This window comes from Branchiostoma lanceolatum, chromosome 4, assembly GCF_035083965.1.
Source record: "Branchiostoma lanceolatum isolate klBraLanc5 chromosome 4, klBraLanc5.hap2, whole genome shotgun sequence".
NCBI classification, from domain to species: domain Eukaryota; kingdom Metazoa; phylum Chordata; class Leptocardii; order Amphioxiformes; family Branchiostomatidae; genus Branchiostoma; species Branchiostoma lanceolatum.
The window spans coordinates 30,686,002-30,701,844 of NC_089725.1; the positions used below are offsets into that span (position 1 = coordinate 30,686,002).

The 15,843-nt window shown below is 46.9% G+C and overlaps 3 protein-coding genes across 3 annotated transcripts; all 3 read left to right on the forward strand.

Moving 5' to 3' along the window:
• Positions 1-11: 11 nt before the first annotated feature.
• Positions 12-5,611, forward strand: LOC136433991 (sperm-associated microtubule inner protein 10-like). The gene is made up of 3 exons (XM_066426637.1): positions 12-136; positions 2,589-2,709; positions 3,589-5,611. The coding sequence occupies exons 1-3, from the start codon at positions 75-77 to the stop codon at positions 3,802-3,804; spliced, it is 399 nt and encodes a 132-aa protein (XP_066282734.1). The 5' UTR covers positions 12-74; the 3' UTR covers positions 3,805-5,611.
• A 2,803-nt stretch (positions 5,612-8,414) lies between these two features.
• On the forward strand, positions 8,415-10,565 carry LOC136432047 (uncharacterized). Its single transcript, XM_066423066.1, has one exon. The coding sequence runs from the start codon at positions 8,415-8,417 to the stop codon at positions 10,524-10,526; it is 2,112 nt and encodes a 703-aa protein (XP_066279163.1). The 3' UTR covers positions 10,527-10,565.
• A 348-nt stretch (positions 10,566-10,913) lies between these two features.
• On the forward strand, positions 10,914-13,920 carry LOC136432048 (fibroblast growth factor receptor 3-like). Its single transcript, XM_066423067.1, has 2 exons — positions 10,914-11,229; positions 11,914-13,920. Exons 1-2 carry the CDS (start codon positions 10,914-10,916, stop codon positions 13,542-13,544), a joined length of 1,947 nt encoding a protein of 648 aa, XP_066279164.1. The 3' UTR covers positions 13,545-13,920.
• Positions 13,921-15,843: the final 1,923 nt, after the last annotated feature.

A 15,843-nucleotide genomic window follows, 5' to 3' on the forward strand; every position in this document is an offset into this window, starting at 1 on the left:
TCTGACGGCGGGGTCAATATGCAAATGAGGTATCAGCTACCCTGGAGACGGGATAGCGTCTATTAGCAACCAACATGGCAGACGACCGGCCACGATCTTCAGTCACACCAAAAGTCGCCCTCCAGTACTCAGAAATGTGAGTTTTCCTCCTTATTACGAATGAGACTTTACACATTCTTATAGCTGCAACCTATTTCTAGAATCGCAAAGTTTTTTCAAGTTTGATGTCGGCCAAGAAAGTTGTAAGAAACACCCTTTTTCAGGAAGTAGCTCACCTGTTAGATTGCTGCACAGGTAAGATTACCGGTAAACATCGATCACTTCTCTCTTCATTTAGCTAAAGTTGCATTGTCCATTGAAAACCTGCATTGAAATTTCAAGCTTGCATATGGATTTTCGGCTCAATTTCATAATGTGGAGATTTTTAATCCACTTGAAATCGCACAATCGTTAAAAAAACTGTTGTGGTCGGACTCGCCACTGTTGCTATCCGCCTACCTGGCTCCAAAGGAATGCGATACTCGAAAATAACACTTTATCACACGGTGGGCTACAAAGTACAAGAGAAAGTGTATCGAGTTCCACTACCTAAGGAATGTACGATTACAATTTTCATTGTGATGGAATCGTGGTTGAAGTACTGCTATTTTCTGACCCTTGAGATTTGCTGGGTTGCCGGGTGTATTTAGGACACTGTAGCAATATCGTAAATCGTTTTCCTTCGGGGACGCCTTGGACAAATAAGAAATAAGCTGCGATCAAAACGATTTTTGTCTTTTCATGAAATATTTAGTTAACTTGTCACCTCAATTATGGAACTTTTGACGTTTTAAGAGGGTATAGCTGTTTTCTAATGAATTGTTAATGTCGCTTGAGTGGGGGTATCACTCACACGTTAAACACAATACAACAGGCTCTCAATGGACCCTCCTTTGTGTGCAATCAGGACCCGGTGTTCAAGAAAGGATTGAGGTCTCTTGAAACCCATAGTCGCGGGGCGAGTGATAGGTATCGACGCACATCCTAGAGTGAGAGAAGACTTTTTTTTCAAAGTCCAAGCGGACATTTCGACACTAGACTCGAATTATTAGTTAGATCTTGTTTTAAAAAGTCGCTTTTCAAACTTCCTAGCAACGTAGTCGAGGTCACACCGTGTATTTACTTTAGCACAATAAGTCAGAAAACACTGGTAAACATGCAAAGGCACTGGTTATTTGAACATGCTTGCCCCACTTTAGATTCAAATAACCCCTAAGCGTTTAAGTTATATTTATTTATGACAAAAATAAAGATGGGGTAGGGGGAAGCGTGACGTGTCAAAGTTAACGGTATTCTCAGTAAGAAACTTCTTATTTAAAAGGTAAATTGTACTTTCTAACTCATCATTCAATATTCTGCTACAGCGACTAAAGTAAAGTACTGACACCGCGTTTGTTTCATTCATTCCCTCGGCAACTATGGGCTAGTCCACTGATCTAGCTCATGGGGGGGGAGGTATTTTTGCTATAATCAGGTCAGACATTGATGAAATCAAGGGTCCTCTCCACAACCTATGAACAACAGTTGTCTCATTTCGCAAATTCATAAGTTGCGTACCTTCCACACACCTGTCACATGTGACCAAGGTGTATTCACACCTGTGACTTACCTGCGGCAAGCATGGACAAGTCCGAACACGTGACCATGTTACCGGTACACTTGACCCGTGTTTGTTGACATAACATGAGCCGCAGTGCGCGCTTACTCCTACCTTAATCCCCTGTCACACTTGTGCGTATTTACAAGCCCCAATGAGTTGCGTATTAATATGTTTTTGGTTTAGGTTAAGTTTGCAGCCGAAGAAGGAATTTCTTTGGTTTGATAACTAGACTGCTCAACGGTGGGTAAAAGTAGAAAACAACTTCCTCCTCGCAAAATGTACTTAAATAAAAAAAAATGTTACTGCGGAACTCATGCGCACTTGAATATACGCACAGGTGTGACAGGGCCCATGACAAGAACGCTTTTCTTTCCTTGCTCTCGTAGCAAAATCAGTAAGAGCGCATAACAGGTGACAACGTGGCCTTGTAGTTAGAATCTTAGACTTAGACTCTGAAGGTTCTGAGTTCGAATCCCTGACAAGCCCCAGTGGTGTGCCCTTGGGAAAGGCAGTTTACACCTATATCCTCACTCCACTCAGGTGGAAATGAGTACCTAGCTTCGGTTAGGGACGTCCTCTGCGACGTAAAGCTGAATCATGGAGGTCCCGTGTTTGAGGAGAGCCAATCGGTCACACTTATCGGAAAGATTAGGGTTCTATCCCGGTGTTAGTTGATCATATTATATAGCCTCCTTGATCAAATTTAACAGTCGGGTCTCCGGGTTGACATATTGAATAGGTGATAGCCACCTGTTAATCCTTCCAAAAATGTGATAAATCTCAATAGATAGAGTGCTATTTGCTAGTGGATCCCGATTCCCAAATAAAGTCAGGTCAAGTCTTGAAGGGGATGTCCCTGTAGCTAAGCTAGTACTTCTTGAAGACGACTTTGACCTTCTTGCCCTTGGTCCATACGAGCCTTCTAAAAATGCAGTTCCCTCTCCCACAGGTCTAAGACGCCGGGTAACTTCCAGCACATCCCGAAGTGGTCGGACCTGCACCCCACCTTCCCGCAGCTGTACGTGCCGGAGTGGAAAACCGACATGAAGAACAGAGAAGTCATCCTCAGGGTCAGTTCTACATTCCTGTTTTCCCTGGCTGTGTCACTCAACCAACACGCACGTGCACGCTACTGGAAACGGTTGCAGTCTCCTTAGCACGGGACGTCAAGTCGTGGTCCACTGTTCATTGTACTTGTCGAAACGAGCTAGGGGAATTTTCCCGGTACAAAAAACTGCACATAGGGTCCATATTTTATGTCACGACCAGCTGAGGAGTAGCTCTTCCTCGGTAGCGCCGGTTATTCTCTACCAGACTCCGTTGTTGCAAGTTTCACGACAATCCATCAGATAGCTTCTTGAGTTATGCTGCCTTTTACCTATCTTGCATGCTGTTAACCACATAAATACAAACATACATACATACTTACAAACAAACGCTATCAATATCATAGCCTTTTGAACGAAGGTCATAAATTCTTTATTCTTTATTATCTCCATGAAAAATGGAGATATTGTTTTTGACGTGTTTGTGTGTGTGTGTGTGTGTGTGTGTGTGTGTGTGTGTGTTTGTGTTTGTGTTTCCGGACTATTGTAGTCAGCATAACTCAAGAACCTCTAGATGGATTACGATGATATTTTGTATGTGGGCGGGTGTTGTGAAGCCGAAATTCAAGATTGATTTTGGGCCCCCTGGTATGCTGCCTTGGTACTGCAGCAGAACTTGCGTTTTTGTATCTTTTGACCTGCAGCTGGACGTGCCGTGGTCTTGATTTTTGGGTGGCAGATAGCTTGTGATGTAATAAAGAAGTGGTGTACGTTTGGGCCCCCTAGTTAAAAATTGCAACAAGACAATACATAGTGGAGCGCCAAGCAGACAAGCAGATGTTGCGGACCACTCAACATAAAATGTGTGCAACCTTGACCAACTTATCCTTTCCCCCGCTGCAGGAGTGTAAGCAGGCGGGCCTGTACTACGGGCCGCACGACGAGAGCCTGTACCTCTGCAAGCGGGAGCGGCTGAACCACGGCGAGGACCGGCGGCGCGTCGAGACCAACTACGCCACCACGCCCGACCGCAAGACCCTGCTCAACCCGCCGCGCTGGTCCCACCTCTACCGGCACCGAAGCACGCTCATGATGTTCAGCGACCCCGGGTCGGACTAGGGATGGGTTGATCTCTTCTCTCAATGACATCCAGTAGTTTTGTAGCGAACTATTATACTACTTTATGTACGGAAGAGCCTCCAAACCACAGAGAACCACGCGCTTGGTTCACTCATTGGTTTACGTCATGAAACTAGGGGTGCACACAACCCGACCGTTATAGGCTAGTTATCGGTGATGCTCGTGATCTGCCAGCAGTCATCTGATTGATCCTCGCTAGAAAACTACTGGATGTCAGCTAGTGTACTCGGACTGACAGGGGATATCGTTTCCGCCAGGGGTCGCTGCTGTACGCTCATGATGTTCAGCGACCCCCGGGTCGGACTAGGGGTGATCCCATCCGCCAGGGGTCGCTGCAGCACGCTCATGATGTTCAGCGACCCCGGGTCGGACTAGGATACATCCTCTCCGCCAGGGGTCGCTGCAGCACGCTCATGATGTTCAGCGACCCCGGGTCGGACTAGGGGTTATCCCATCCGCCAGGGGTCGCTGCAGCACGCTCATGATGTTCAGCGACCCCGGGTCGGACTAGGGGTGATCCCATCCGCCAGGGGTCGCTGCAGCACGCTCATGATGTTCAGCGACCCCGGGTCGGACTAGGGGTTATCCCATCCGCCAGGGGTGTCTGCAGCACGCTCATGAACGGTTCAGCGACCCCGGGTCGGACTAGGGGTTATCCCATCCGCCAGGGGTCGCTGCAGCACGCTCACGAACGGTTCAGCGACCCCGAGTCGGACTAGGGGTTATCCCATCCGCCAGGGGTCGCTGCAGCACGCTCATGAACGGTTCAGCGACCCCGGGTCGGACTAGGGGTTATCCCATCCGCCAGGGGTCGCTGCAGCACGCTCACGAACGGTTCAGCGACCCCGAGTCGGACTAGGGGTTATCCCATCCGCCAGGGGTCGCTGCAGCACGCTCATGATGTTCAGCGACCCCCGGGTCGGACTAGGGGTTATCCCATCCGCCAGGGGTCGCTGCAGCACGCTCATGATGTTCAGCGACCCCCGGGTCGGACTAGGGGTTATCCCATCCGCCAGGGGTCGCTGCAGCACGCTCACGAACGGTTCAGCGACCCCGAGTCGGACTAGGGGTGATCCCATCCGCCAGGGGTCGCTGCAGCACGCTCACGAACGGTTCAGCGACCCCGGGTCGGACTAGGGGTTATCCCATCCGCCAGGGGTCGCTGCAGCACGCTCACGAACGGTTCAGCGACCCCGAATCGGACTAGGGGTGATCCCATCCGCCAGGGGTCGCTGCAGCTCGCTCACGAACGGTTCAGCGACCCCGAGTCGGACTAGGAGGCATCCTATCCGCCAGGGGTCGCTGCTGCACGCTCATGATGTTCAGCGACCCCTGGTCGGACTAGGGGTTATCCCATCCGCCAGGGGTCGCTGCAGCTCGCTCATGATGTTCAGCGACCCCGGGTCATGGGGTGTGGTACAGGGGCATTGGCACTAGGACGTGGTAGAACTAGCGTTAGTCTAGCAGTTTAAGTCTCAACCAGAGCCCATAGGCGGGCTGAAAATTAGAAGTCTGAAATTGTCCCCACAGGGATACTGATTGACGGGAAGAGCTGACTAGTTATAGATCACTAGTATTGCCCTCAAATTTCGGCTATCGTTTTCGGCCCACCCAGAAGTCTGGAGGAGACTATTAGTTTTAGTATTTTTTAAGCGCTAGGTAGGTAGGTTGGTTGGATTGAGAGGTAGCGCTAGTGCCACTGTTACACTTCCAAACCGGCGCCCGACTTTGTGGGAACGAAAAGTATGACATGGAAGACAACAAAACACACAAAACGTAAAAACAAAACTAGAAATGAGCATGATTTGTTAATATTTCGTAAAACACACCTTTTTTCGTTCCGGCCATCAGCCTGGCCGGGCCCTGGTATGGAAATGTGACCCTGGCATTACTTTAGCCCCCCTCTTACTGGACCCGCGGCGGTGTCGCTGCGTCCTAAACTGGTTTTGTGTTACCCTATAGCTAGACTAATAGTATATAGTCTTTATAATGGGAATATCATTCAAAACGTACAAGAAGACAACAAAACACCCAAAGCTTTAAATTATTCGTCTTTTTTGTCGATGAAATTCGTTGAGTGCTTTGTCAATAGACCGATCCCAAAGCCACGCCCCCTGTTCGATTTCGAACACCTCCGTCAAAAACAGGGTTTGACGGACCAAACATGGCCGCCGCGGCTACGTTGAAAATAATGCCACTGACTTCGGTTTAGCTTTTGTGACACTGAAACCCTCTCAAAGCGGGCCAAATAAGAATGCTATGTCTTCTTTGCTGAAGGCTGTATCCACCAGGCAGAGTTGTCTAAGGTGGGGGTAGATGTACTTGCAGTGAGAGCGTAATGTTTTCGGTCAATGTTAAAGCGGTATGCGCCGCATAGTTTTCCCTTGTCGGTGGGCATCAGCGCCCAGTTTCTGACAAGCAGCCGATGCACGTGTAAAACAGGGTTCATATATCTGTGACAGGGTTCCCACTGTATTGACTGCATGTATGATAGCTGCATGGTTTTTAGTAACTAAGAATTAAAATGCATCCTTTTACTTCCCTGTTCATTTACAAGTTAACCAGTTTCACGCACCAGTAACCGAAGAGACGAAACTCTGCGCTAGCGGACTTTATAGTAGTCAGCATGTGGTACAAGCTTCCTCTCCTTGAGTGCCCGATCTATTTTCTTTTTAAATTCGTTTTTGTTCTGAGCATGCATTCAACCAATACAGTGAAAAACCTGTCCTAGATATACGTACCCTGCTTTACACGTGCCATTTCTGCCCCGCCAACACTGTTTCTGACGGAGGTGCTCTGAATAGAACAGGGGGTTCTATGGGTCTTCTATTCGTTCGATATGGTGTTCGACAGGATCGGTCTATTCGATCGGCCGCAGAGACGCCGCCAGCGTGCCGCGGGTCCAGGGCCTGCCCTTACGTACTCAGAGTGCCCCGTGTACACATTCAGGCTTGAAACGTTAGATGTATCAGGCAGACTTATATTGTCTCCATGTAGAATAAGATGAAGCCATGCACCGAATCACGCGAATGAACAAAAAGAATCAGCACGATATGTGAAGCCTTGTTGTTGAATGTATCAGATGCTTGCAGTGGATGGGAACACGCTGCTATTGTATATACATATATTCCCCGCGTGGTTTGATAAGATTTCTGGCTGGAAGGCACATTTTACTGATTGTTTCCAATTGCTGCTATAGAGTTGAGTTGATGCTGTTTGTAAGTGTGTGGAAAGTAAAAACACTTCCTTTTGTAAATAAAAGATGATAACAAAATCTGTAAATGGGTTATTTTTCTTGTTGTCATATTTATTCGTCCTGGAGCATATATACAGGAACCTACATGTAGTAAGCTGATAGAGAATATACAAACTGTTGCCCGATCTCAGACCTTCGCCAAATGATATTAACCTTACCTTACCTTTCGAGTTATGCTGTCTACAAACACAACAACCCGCACCCCGTCCCACACACTTAACTACACATAGATATGGCCTCCGTCGGTCAATATTGACCATACACACAAACAAACGACAACGAAAACATCAATGTCTTGGCGAATGCAGCTCCATAATGCACATAAACGCTAAAGTATAGTATAGCCTTTTCCTACTTAGTTACAGACTGGTAAAGGTAAAGGTACCATAGCCTTTTGGGGCCGTTGGAGCAGTGGGTTTTTACCCACCGTGTCTAGGGCACGGTATTGGAAGGCGGAGCCCATCCCTCTCCTTCCACCGCCTTTTACCTCCCCAACCGAAGTCAGGTACCCATTTCTACACCTGGGTGGAGTGAGGAAAGTCGTGTAAAGTGCCTTTCCCAAGGGCACAACATCGGGACGCATGTCCAGACATGTCTGGGGGAAAGCCGGGATTGAACCCGAGTCTCCTTGTTTGACAGTCCAATGTTCTAACCACTACGCCACGGGATGCCACTAACAGTTACAGACAGACGGGACGCCAGTTACAGACTGAGATTCTGCCAAATAAATCTATGTGCCAACTGTTACTACTGAAAAAGGATGATGTCAAGTTAGCATTCAAGTACACAATTAAAAAATCCCTAATAAAAGTACAAGAAGCTTATGCTTTTGAATCATCATCATCAGCTTTTGAATAGCTACTTGATAAAGAAACTTGACGCCCACTTTATGCAAATTACATTCCAAGCCAGCATGACTACTATACCTGCCAAATTGTTAACTTGGCTATGTACAGAAATTTTAAGAACTAGGTAGTATGTCAAAAGCATATAGTAGTCATGTGAGAGAATGTACAATCCCGCCCTCAACTGGAAAGGAGGTGTACGCATCGAACTTCCAGGCACTTGGGCAACGCGCTAACCCCCCCCCCCCCGACGAACATCATTAGCTCCCAAAACAACATGAGCTGATTGATTAATTAGCAAACAACCTTGTCTTGACTTACTATTCTAATGAACCATCTGAAATTGTCTTCACTTCATTAAGATACCTATTAAGAGTTTTGGTATAAAACCTAGTTCTACCAGATGTAGTCACTGACGAAAGACAGTGGATGCTGTCTGAAACGTCTGACTGTTTCAAAAGTTTATCCAGTTGCATCGTGCTTCGATGATGGGTGAGTCGACTTGGAGGTATGTCAGGGAACGATATACAGGCTCCCAACTTCTCGACTTTATCTTCATGGCAACTTTGACTTTCCCAGTTAAGAGCACAGTTCATTTTGTCTGCCAATTTCCGCAGTTTAGAAAACCTTTCAGAATAGAGTCCTCAAAATCAAGTCCAAACCCAACAAGACTTGTACACGTGCAGTCGTTAAACTTAGCTATCCATGCGCAAGGCTGTCCTGTTGGAAAATACGGCTTATTCTGCGATAAAAACTGTATCTGTAAGAATGGCGCTCGCTGCCACGGGTTTAATGGGGCGTGTCAATGTCAACACGGCTGGCAGGGTGTAGCCTGTGACATTCCTAAGCCTGACATTGCAGTATCGACGACACCTAGCGATTCCTGGGCCATCTACATTTCCACCAACGTGACGATTCACTGTCGCGTGTACCACATTGATGTCCAAACTCTGTCGTTTCGATTTCCAAATGCATCTAAGATCACCAGTGAAGGTGTAAATGAATTAGACATCAAGGTTTTCAATGCACAGTTACACGACAATGGTCACTATACGTGTCAGGCCAGAGACAAAGGCCGAAATGTCTTCTATGCAACGGTTGTTTTAAACGTCAACTGCCCACCGAATAGAAAAGGTCAACTCTGTGATGAAGTGTGTGATTGCCTACTTGGGGCCAGCTGTGACCGGTGGGCTGGTTGTGTGTGTCCGCCGGGATGGACAGGAACCAAGTGTCAGACACAATGTCCGGAGGGCACGTACGGCAATAATTGTGCCAAGACCTGTGGCTGCCAAAATGGGGCGAGCTGTAGCCCTGACGACGGCAGGTGTAACTGCACGGCCGGTTGGTACGGATCTCGCTGCGACGGAGCCTGTCCAAAAAGTAGGTACGGCTGGCGGTGCCGTCAGGTTTGCAGCTGTGAGAACAACGCCACCTGTCACCACGTGGACGGCAGCTGTGCGTGTGTGCCGAAGTGGGTAGGGAGGAACTGTGACAAACTTCACGTCACCCAGACTACATCGCTGATCGAAATCCTCGTTCCCGTTGGCTCAATATTTCTAATGGTTACCGTAGTGCTCATCGTGCTCTACAACACGGGCTGCTTTGTGAAAAAAGAAGACCACGAAGCCGAAGTTCTCCGTGAGCTGAGGCGTGTGGAAGAGGATCTCGCACAGAACCTACAGCCGGGCTGGCTCAGACGTTGGGAGAAGAAGATCCGCCATCTTACTCCTGGTCCCTTGATAGGCCAAGGAATGTTTGGGCGGGTGATACAAGCGCAGCTTCACACACCGAAAGGGGATATCACCGTGGCCGCCAAGACAGTTCGTATAGAGGACGCGCAGTCCTACCGAGACTTTTACCGAGAAGCCGCCATACTAGTTGTCGTGCATGAAGAGAAAGACCACGACGTTCGCAAGTCTAACATTGTTCAACTCTTAGGAATGATCACTACGTCTAAACAAAAGTACATTCTACTGGAATACTCCCAAAAAGGAGACCTCTTGTGGGTCCTTCAGCAGCGTAGAAACGACCACAAAGACGGTCAGGTTGTCCTGCTTGATCGTTTCCTGCGATACGCAGTACACGTGGCACGAGCTCTAGGAGAAATGGAACGTCTGCGTATCATACATCGCGACGTGGCCGCTCGGAACGTCCTGATCACGGTTGACAATGTGGCCAAGTTAGCCGACTTCGGGCTGGCACGAGACGTGTACACCGCCGCTGATTACGTCTCCACGAGTCATGACGGGTGTCACAAACTACTTCCGCTGAAGTGGATGGCGCTGGAGTCCATCGAGACCGGCGAGTATACCTGTCAGAGTGACGTCTGGTCCTTCGGCGTGCTGCTGTGGGAGATCGCCACGCTGGGGAAAGATCCGTGCTATGGCGGCAGGATTCAGCTGGACTTTCTTCAGATGGTTGGAATTCTGAGACAAGGAATACGGATGGAGAGGCCGCCGGGATGTCCAAAGGACCTGTACCGACTGATGAGGTCGTGTTGGCGCGACGTTCCAGCTACAAGACCGACTCCAGATGGGTTAGAAAAGAGGCTGCTGCAACTGCTTCCACATGACGTCATTGAAATGGAGACTGCACTGTAGACATCCAAGATACGGGAATGTTATCTAAACTGAACGCAGACGGAATATGTGCTACGGTTTTCCTCGCAGTCACCAAATCAGCAAATTTACTCCCTGGTTATCTCTAGCTCGACAATCGGACTTAATCACTAGTAAGCAGGAGTGCTCTAAGTGCAAAATATTCGTGGGACGTGGTGATTTTCAACCACATGTCTAATCCTATTCCTAACCATAACTCTAAATCTAGCCCAAAACCCCTTCCCTAATCCTGACACGTAGACACTTCTGATTAGTGTCTACGTCGTCTTCAGTCGGGCCAGGTTAGCGGAGGGGCGCAGCTTCAACGTTTCCGTGCCTGAAAATGTTGAAGTTGGGACAGAGGTCGACGGTGTGCGACACTGGCTGGTCATGCAGAAACTTCCGTGTGTGAAAACGGAGGGAGATCCGTACGGCAGATTCCTTCTGACTAACGAGTGCACCCTTGTGGTCGCCAACCCCCTGGACTGGTCAGTACGGTCGGAATACACTATCAAATTTCACGTCGGGCATCGTCGAGAAGTCAGGAGTGTGTCGATACAGGTTACCGACGTCTCGGGCTTTCCTCCCGTGTATAACGAGACGTGTGAAACTCCGATCAACCCGACCGGTATGAACACTAGAGTACTTCTGTTCAAAATTGACGTGAACTTTGAAGCCGAGACGGATACTGGAGACGTGTTTGTTGGTAGAAAGACAATAAGCATGCGCCCGAACGACAGGACACCTAATTCTACAATATTCTATACAGAAAACAGCAGTTGTCACTTGGAGGCGATGTTTATTTTAACTAACCTGACTGATTTAATAGCTGCAGAGCAGCTGTGGTTCGGAAATTTCTGTAACTTGGCTTGTCGTTCAGACATTAGCAATTCCGAAATTTCGATTGACCTGCTTATGGGTGATTTAATTCCGTGGCACTACAGGCCACTATTTCCAGGCTACATCAACTCTATATTGAGGTCAACGTTGACATTCCCATCAAAGAGTACAGTTCGTTTTGTCTGCAAATTTCCGCAGTGGCAGTTAGCAAAACTGTGCAGACTAACCCTACCCCCAAACCCCACAAGACTTGTACATGTGCAGTCATTAAACATAGAACTCCATCCGCAAGGCTGTCCTGCTGGAAAATCCGGCTTTCTCTGCGATAAAAACTGTATCTGTAAGAATGGAGCCCACTGTCACATGTTCAACGGGGCGTGTAAATGTCAACACGACTGGCAAGGTGTAGCCTGCGACATTCCTAAACCTGACATTGCAGTATCGACGACACCTAGCGATTCCTGGGCCATCTACATTTCCACCAACGTGACAATTCACTGCCGTGCGTACCACATTGATGTCCAAACTCTGTCGTTTCGATTTCCAAAAGCATCAAATATCACCAGTCAATTTGTAAGTCAATTAGACATAAAGGGTCTCAACGCACAGTTCCACGACAAAGGTCACTATACTTGTCAGGCAAGAGACAAAGGCCGAAATGTCTTCTATGCAACGGTTGTTTTAAACGTCAACTGTCCACCGAATAGAAAAGGTCAACTCTGTGATGAAGTGTGTGATTGCCTACATGGTGCCAGCTGTGACCGGTGGGCTGGTTGTGTGTGCCCGCCGGGATGGACAGGAACCAAGTGTCAGACACAATGTCCCGAGGGCACGTACGGCAATAATTGTGCCAAGACCTGTGGCTGCCAAAATGGGGCGAGCTGTAGCCCTGACGACGGCAGGTGTAACTGCACGGCCGGCTGGTACGGATCGCGCTGCGACGGAGCCTGTCCAAAAAGTAGGTACGGCTGGCGGTGCCGTCAGGTTTGCAGCTGTGAGAACAACGCCACCTGTCACCACGTGGACGGCAGCTGTGCGTGTGTATTACCATGGGGAGGGAGGAACTGTGACAAACTTCACGTCACCCAGACAACATCGCTGATCGAAATTCTCGTTCCTGTTGGCTCAATATTTCTAATAATGGTTACCGTAGTGCTAATCGTGCTCTACAACACGGGCTGCTTTGTGAAAAAAGAAGACCACGAAGCCGAAGTTCTCCGTGAGCTGACGCGTGTGGAAGAGGATCTCACACAGAACCTACAGCCGGGCTGGCTCAGACGTTGGGAGAAGAAGATCCGCCATCTTACTCCTGGTCCCCTGATAGGCCAAGGAATGTTTGGGCGGGTGATACAAGCGCAGCTTCACACACCGAAAGGGGGTATCACCGTGGCCGCCAAGACAGTTCGTATAGAGGACGCGCAGTCCTACCGAGACTTTTACCGAGAAGCCGCCATACTAGTTGTCGTGCATGAAGAGAAAGACCACGACGTTCGCAAGTCAAACATTGTTCAACTCTTAGGAATGATCACCACATCTAAGCAAAAGTACATTCTACTGGAATACTCCCAAAAAGGAGACCTCTTGTGGGTCCTTCAGCAGCGTAGAAACGACCACAAAGACGGCCAGGTTTTCCTGCTTGATCGTTTCCTGCGATACGCAGTACACGTGGCACGAGCTCTAGGAGAACTGGAACGTCTGCGTATCATACATCGCGACGTGGCCGCTCGGAACGTCCTGATCACGGTTGACAATGTGGCCAAGTTAGCCGACTTCGGGCTGGCACGAGACGTGTACACCGCCGCTGATTACGTCTCCACGAGTCATGACGGGTGTCACAAACTACTTCCGCTGAAGTGGATGGCGCTGGAGTCCATCGAGACCGGCGAGTACACATGTCAGAGTGACGTCTGGTCCTTCGGCGTGCTGCTGTGGGAGATCGCCACGCTTGGGAAAGATCCGTGCTATGGCGGCAGGATTCAGCTGGACTTTCTTCAGATGGTTGGAATTCTGAGACAAGGAATACGGATGGAGAGGCCGCCGGGATGTCCAGTGGGTCTGTACCGACTGATGAGGTCATGTTGGCGCGACGTTCCAGCTACAAGACCGACTCCAGATGGGTTAGAAAAGAGGCTGCTGCAACTGCTTCCACATGACGTCATTGAAATGGAGACTGCACTGTAGACATCCAAGATACGGGAATGTTATCTAAACTGAACGCAGACTGAACATGTGCTACGGTTTTCCTCGCAGTCACCAAATCAGCAACATTTACTCCCTGGTTATCTCTAGCTCGACAATCGGACATGTAGCATGCAACTCAGACACACCCGGCACTACAAACTGCCAACTGGGACTAAGCGGCACCTATCTAGTCCAGTCCCATCAATTTTTGGTTAAATTCTGAATGCGCTGTGACTGAAATGTGTTTAAAAATTTGCTGTAACACAGAAGAATAATGATAATTTCATGGAAAATACTTGGACTTGAAATGATGTATAATTATACTCCATGATATATTTCTAACTAGATAATGCAACTTCATGATTGAACCGTGGTTAAAAACTTGTTATAATACAAAAGTGCTTACGGTTGAATTGTATGCAAACTTTGCTGTAACCTAGAATTGTCTTGTCATACATGAACAATACTTTTAATTTAATGTAATTTTATCGATCGGATGTTGTTAATAAGTCTCCTTAGTATATTGCTAACAAGATAATGGAAAAACTCAGATTTCAATAGTTTCTGAATAAAACGACGTCTTACTGCATGCGGTGTGTTATTACCTTCGCCGAGAAGGTTATGCAGAGGGTAGCGTTTGTATGTATGTTTGTAAAGACCAGCATAACTCGAGAAGGCTTGAGTGGATTGTCTTGATATTAGGTAGGTGGGTAGGTCTTGATGAGACTAGGAAATGATTAGATTTTGGGTCCCCTAGCGGCTTGTTACGGTACTGCAGCGGAACTTCCTGTTTCGATATCTCGTGTTCTGGACAAGCCATGGAACTGATTTTTGAGTGGTAGATAGCTCTTTGGACAGAGAGTAAGTGGTATAGGTTTGGGCCCCCTAGCGGCTTTTTTGGAACTGTAGGATCAGGTTTTGGTTCAGACTTTGAAAGGGAATAACTCAAGAAGGGCTTGATGGATGGTTATGATTTTTGGTAAGTAGATAGCTTGAGTGATGATGTACATGATTAGATACGTATTATGCAAATCAGTATCTAATTTGCATAATTAATGAGGAAAGTTTATACATCCGCCAAATTCCACGATAGGACTCTCAAACATGTGACATATTCAACTGAAGAAGAGAGAAATATTAATAGATATCAATTATGCAAATGAAGACCTCATTTGCATAATTAATGAGAAAATACTTTAACTCAAGATGGGCTTGATGGATGGTAATCATTTTTGGTATGTAGATAGCTTACGTGATGCTTTGTATGATAGGACGATAATTATGCAAATCAGATTCTAATTTGCATAATTAATGAGACAATTTATAAAACCCGCTGTGTTCCATAATATGACTATTGACATATGTGACATTTATTACTGAGGAATTTTGATAGATAAAAAAAATATGCAAATGTAGGCCTACATTGCATAATTAATGAGAAACTACTATAATTCCATACAGGTAAAGGATGGCAATTTCATACTTGTGTCATTTGTAAGTTATGTGAATGTGAACATCGTTGAATCAAATTATGCTAATAAGGACCACATTTGCATAATTCATGATAAATGTTACTTTGTTAGCAAAACCTTCTTTGTTAAGCTCATACTTTTGTTTTTTGGGTGAAGAAGATCAACTGGTATGATTTATAATTGATGACAAACACCCCTGATACGTCAGTCATAAAGGTTAAAATCATTTGGCGAAGGTATGAGGTCGTGGAACTCTAGTATCTATATGTATGAAGCTGTAATTCGTGCATTCTTAAAGTTATATAAGTTTAAGGGAACACTCTTGTAACAGAAAGTTGACAGTTGAGCCTCTCTTGCTACAAACAAGCTTTTATTTCATGCTGCTTTTTTACTGTAGAAACAAATCAGTCTACTACTTCTGTTACTTAAGAAAAGCACTTAATTCGAAAATTTAGGGAGACCGCCCACATACTTATTTCCAAGCTCACGTAAACCTGCATACACATTTGCTGACATGAAGAAATATGAACCATGGGAAATGTTTGTTTGTCATGAATGTCCAGTCCTGTCCTGTAACTAAAGAGCATTGTCTCTTTCCCATGCAATGGAGTGGTTTCTATAAACCATAGTCACAGATTTATAAATGAACGAACATATCATTACAATTAACGTTAAAAGTTTCGAAAGGAGGCGCTTTTATGGCAATGTTAGTTAATCACTAGTCAGCAGAATTTTAAGATATATTTTGTACTTTGTAGTTGACCATGACAACGTCAATGAACCTCCGCTTTTCAGACGTGTTAGTATTTAATGTCCTTTCCCAGCAG

Coding starts and splice junctions, on each gene's coding strand:
- LOC136433991 (XM_066426637.1), top strand. CDS start 75: ATGGCAGACGACCGGCCACGATCTTCAGTCACACCAAAAGTCGCCCTC. Junction 137..2,588: donor GCCCTCCAGTACTCAGAAAT/GTGAGTTTTCCT, acceptor CCTCTCCCACAG/GTCTAAGACGCCGGGTAACT. Junction 2,710..3,588: donor ACAGAGAAGTCATCCTCAGG/GTCAGTTCTACA, acceptor CCCCCGCTGCAG/GAGTGTAAGCAGGCGGGCCT.
- LOC136432047 (XM_066423066.1), top strand. CDS start 8,415: ATGGGTGAGTCGACTTGGAGGTATGTCAGGGAACGATATACAGGCTCC.
- LOC136432048 (XM_066423067.1), top strand. CDS start 10,914: ATGCAGAAACTTCCGTGTGTGAAAACGGAGGGAGATCCGTACGGCAGA. Junction 11,230..11,913: donor TACTGGAGACGTGTTTGTTG/GTAGAAAGACAA, acceptor GATTTCCAAAAG/CATCAAATATCACCAGTCAA.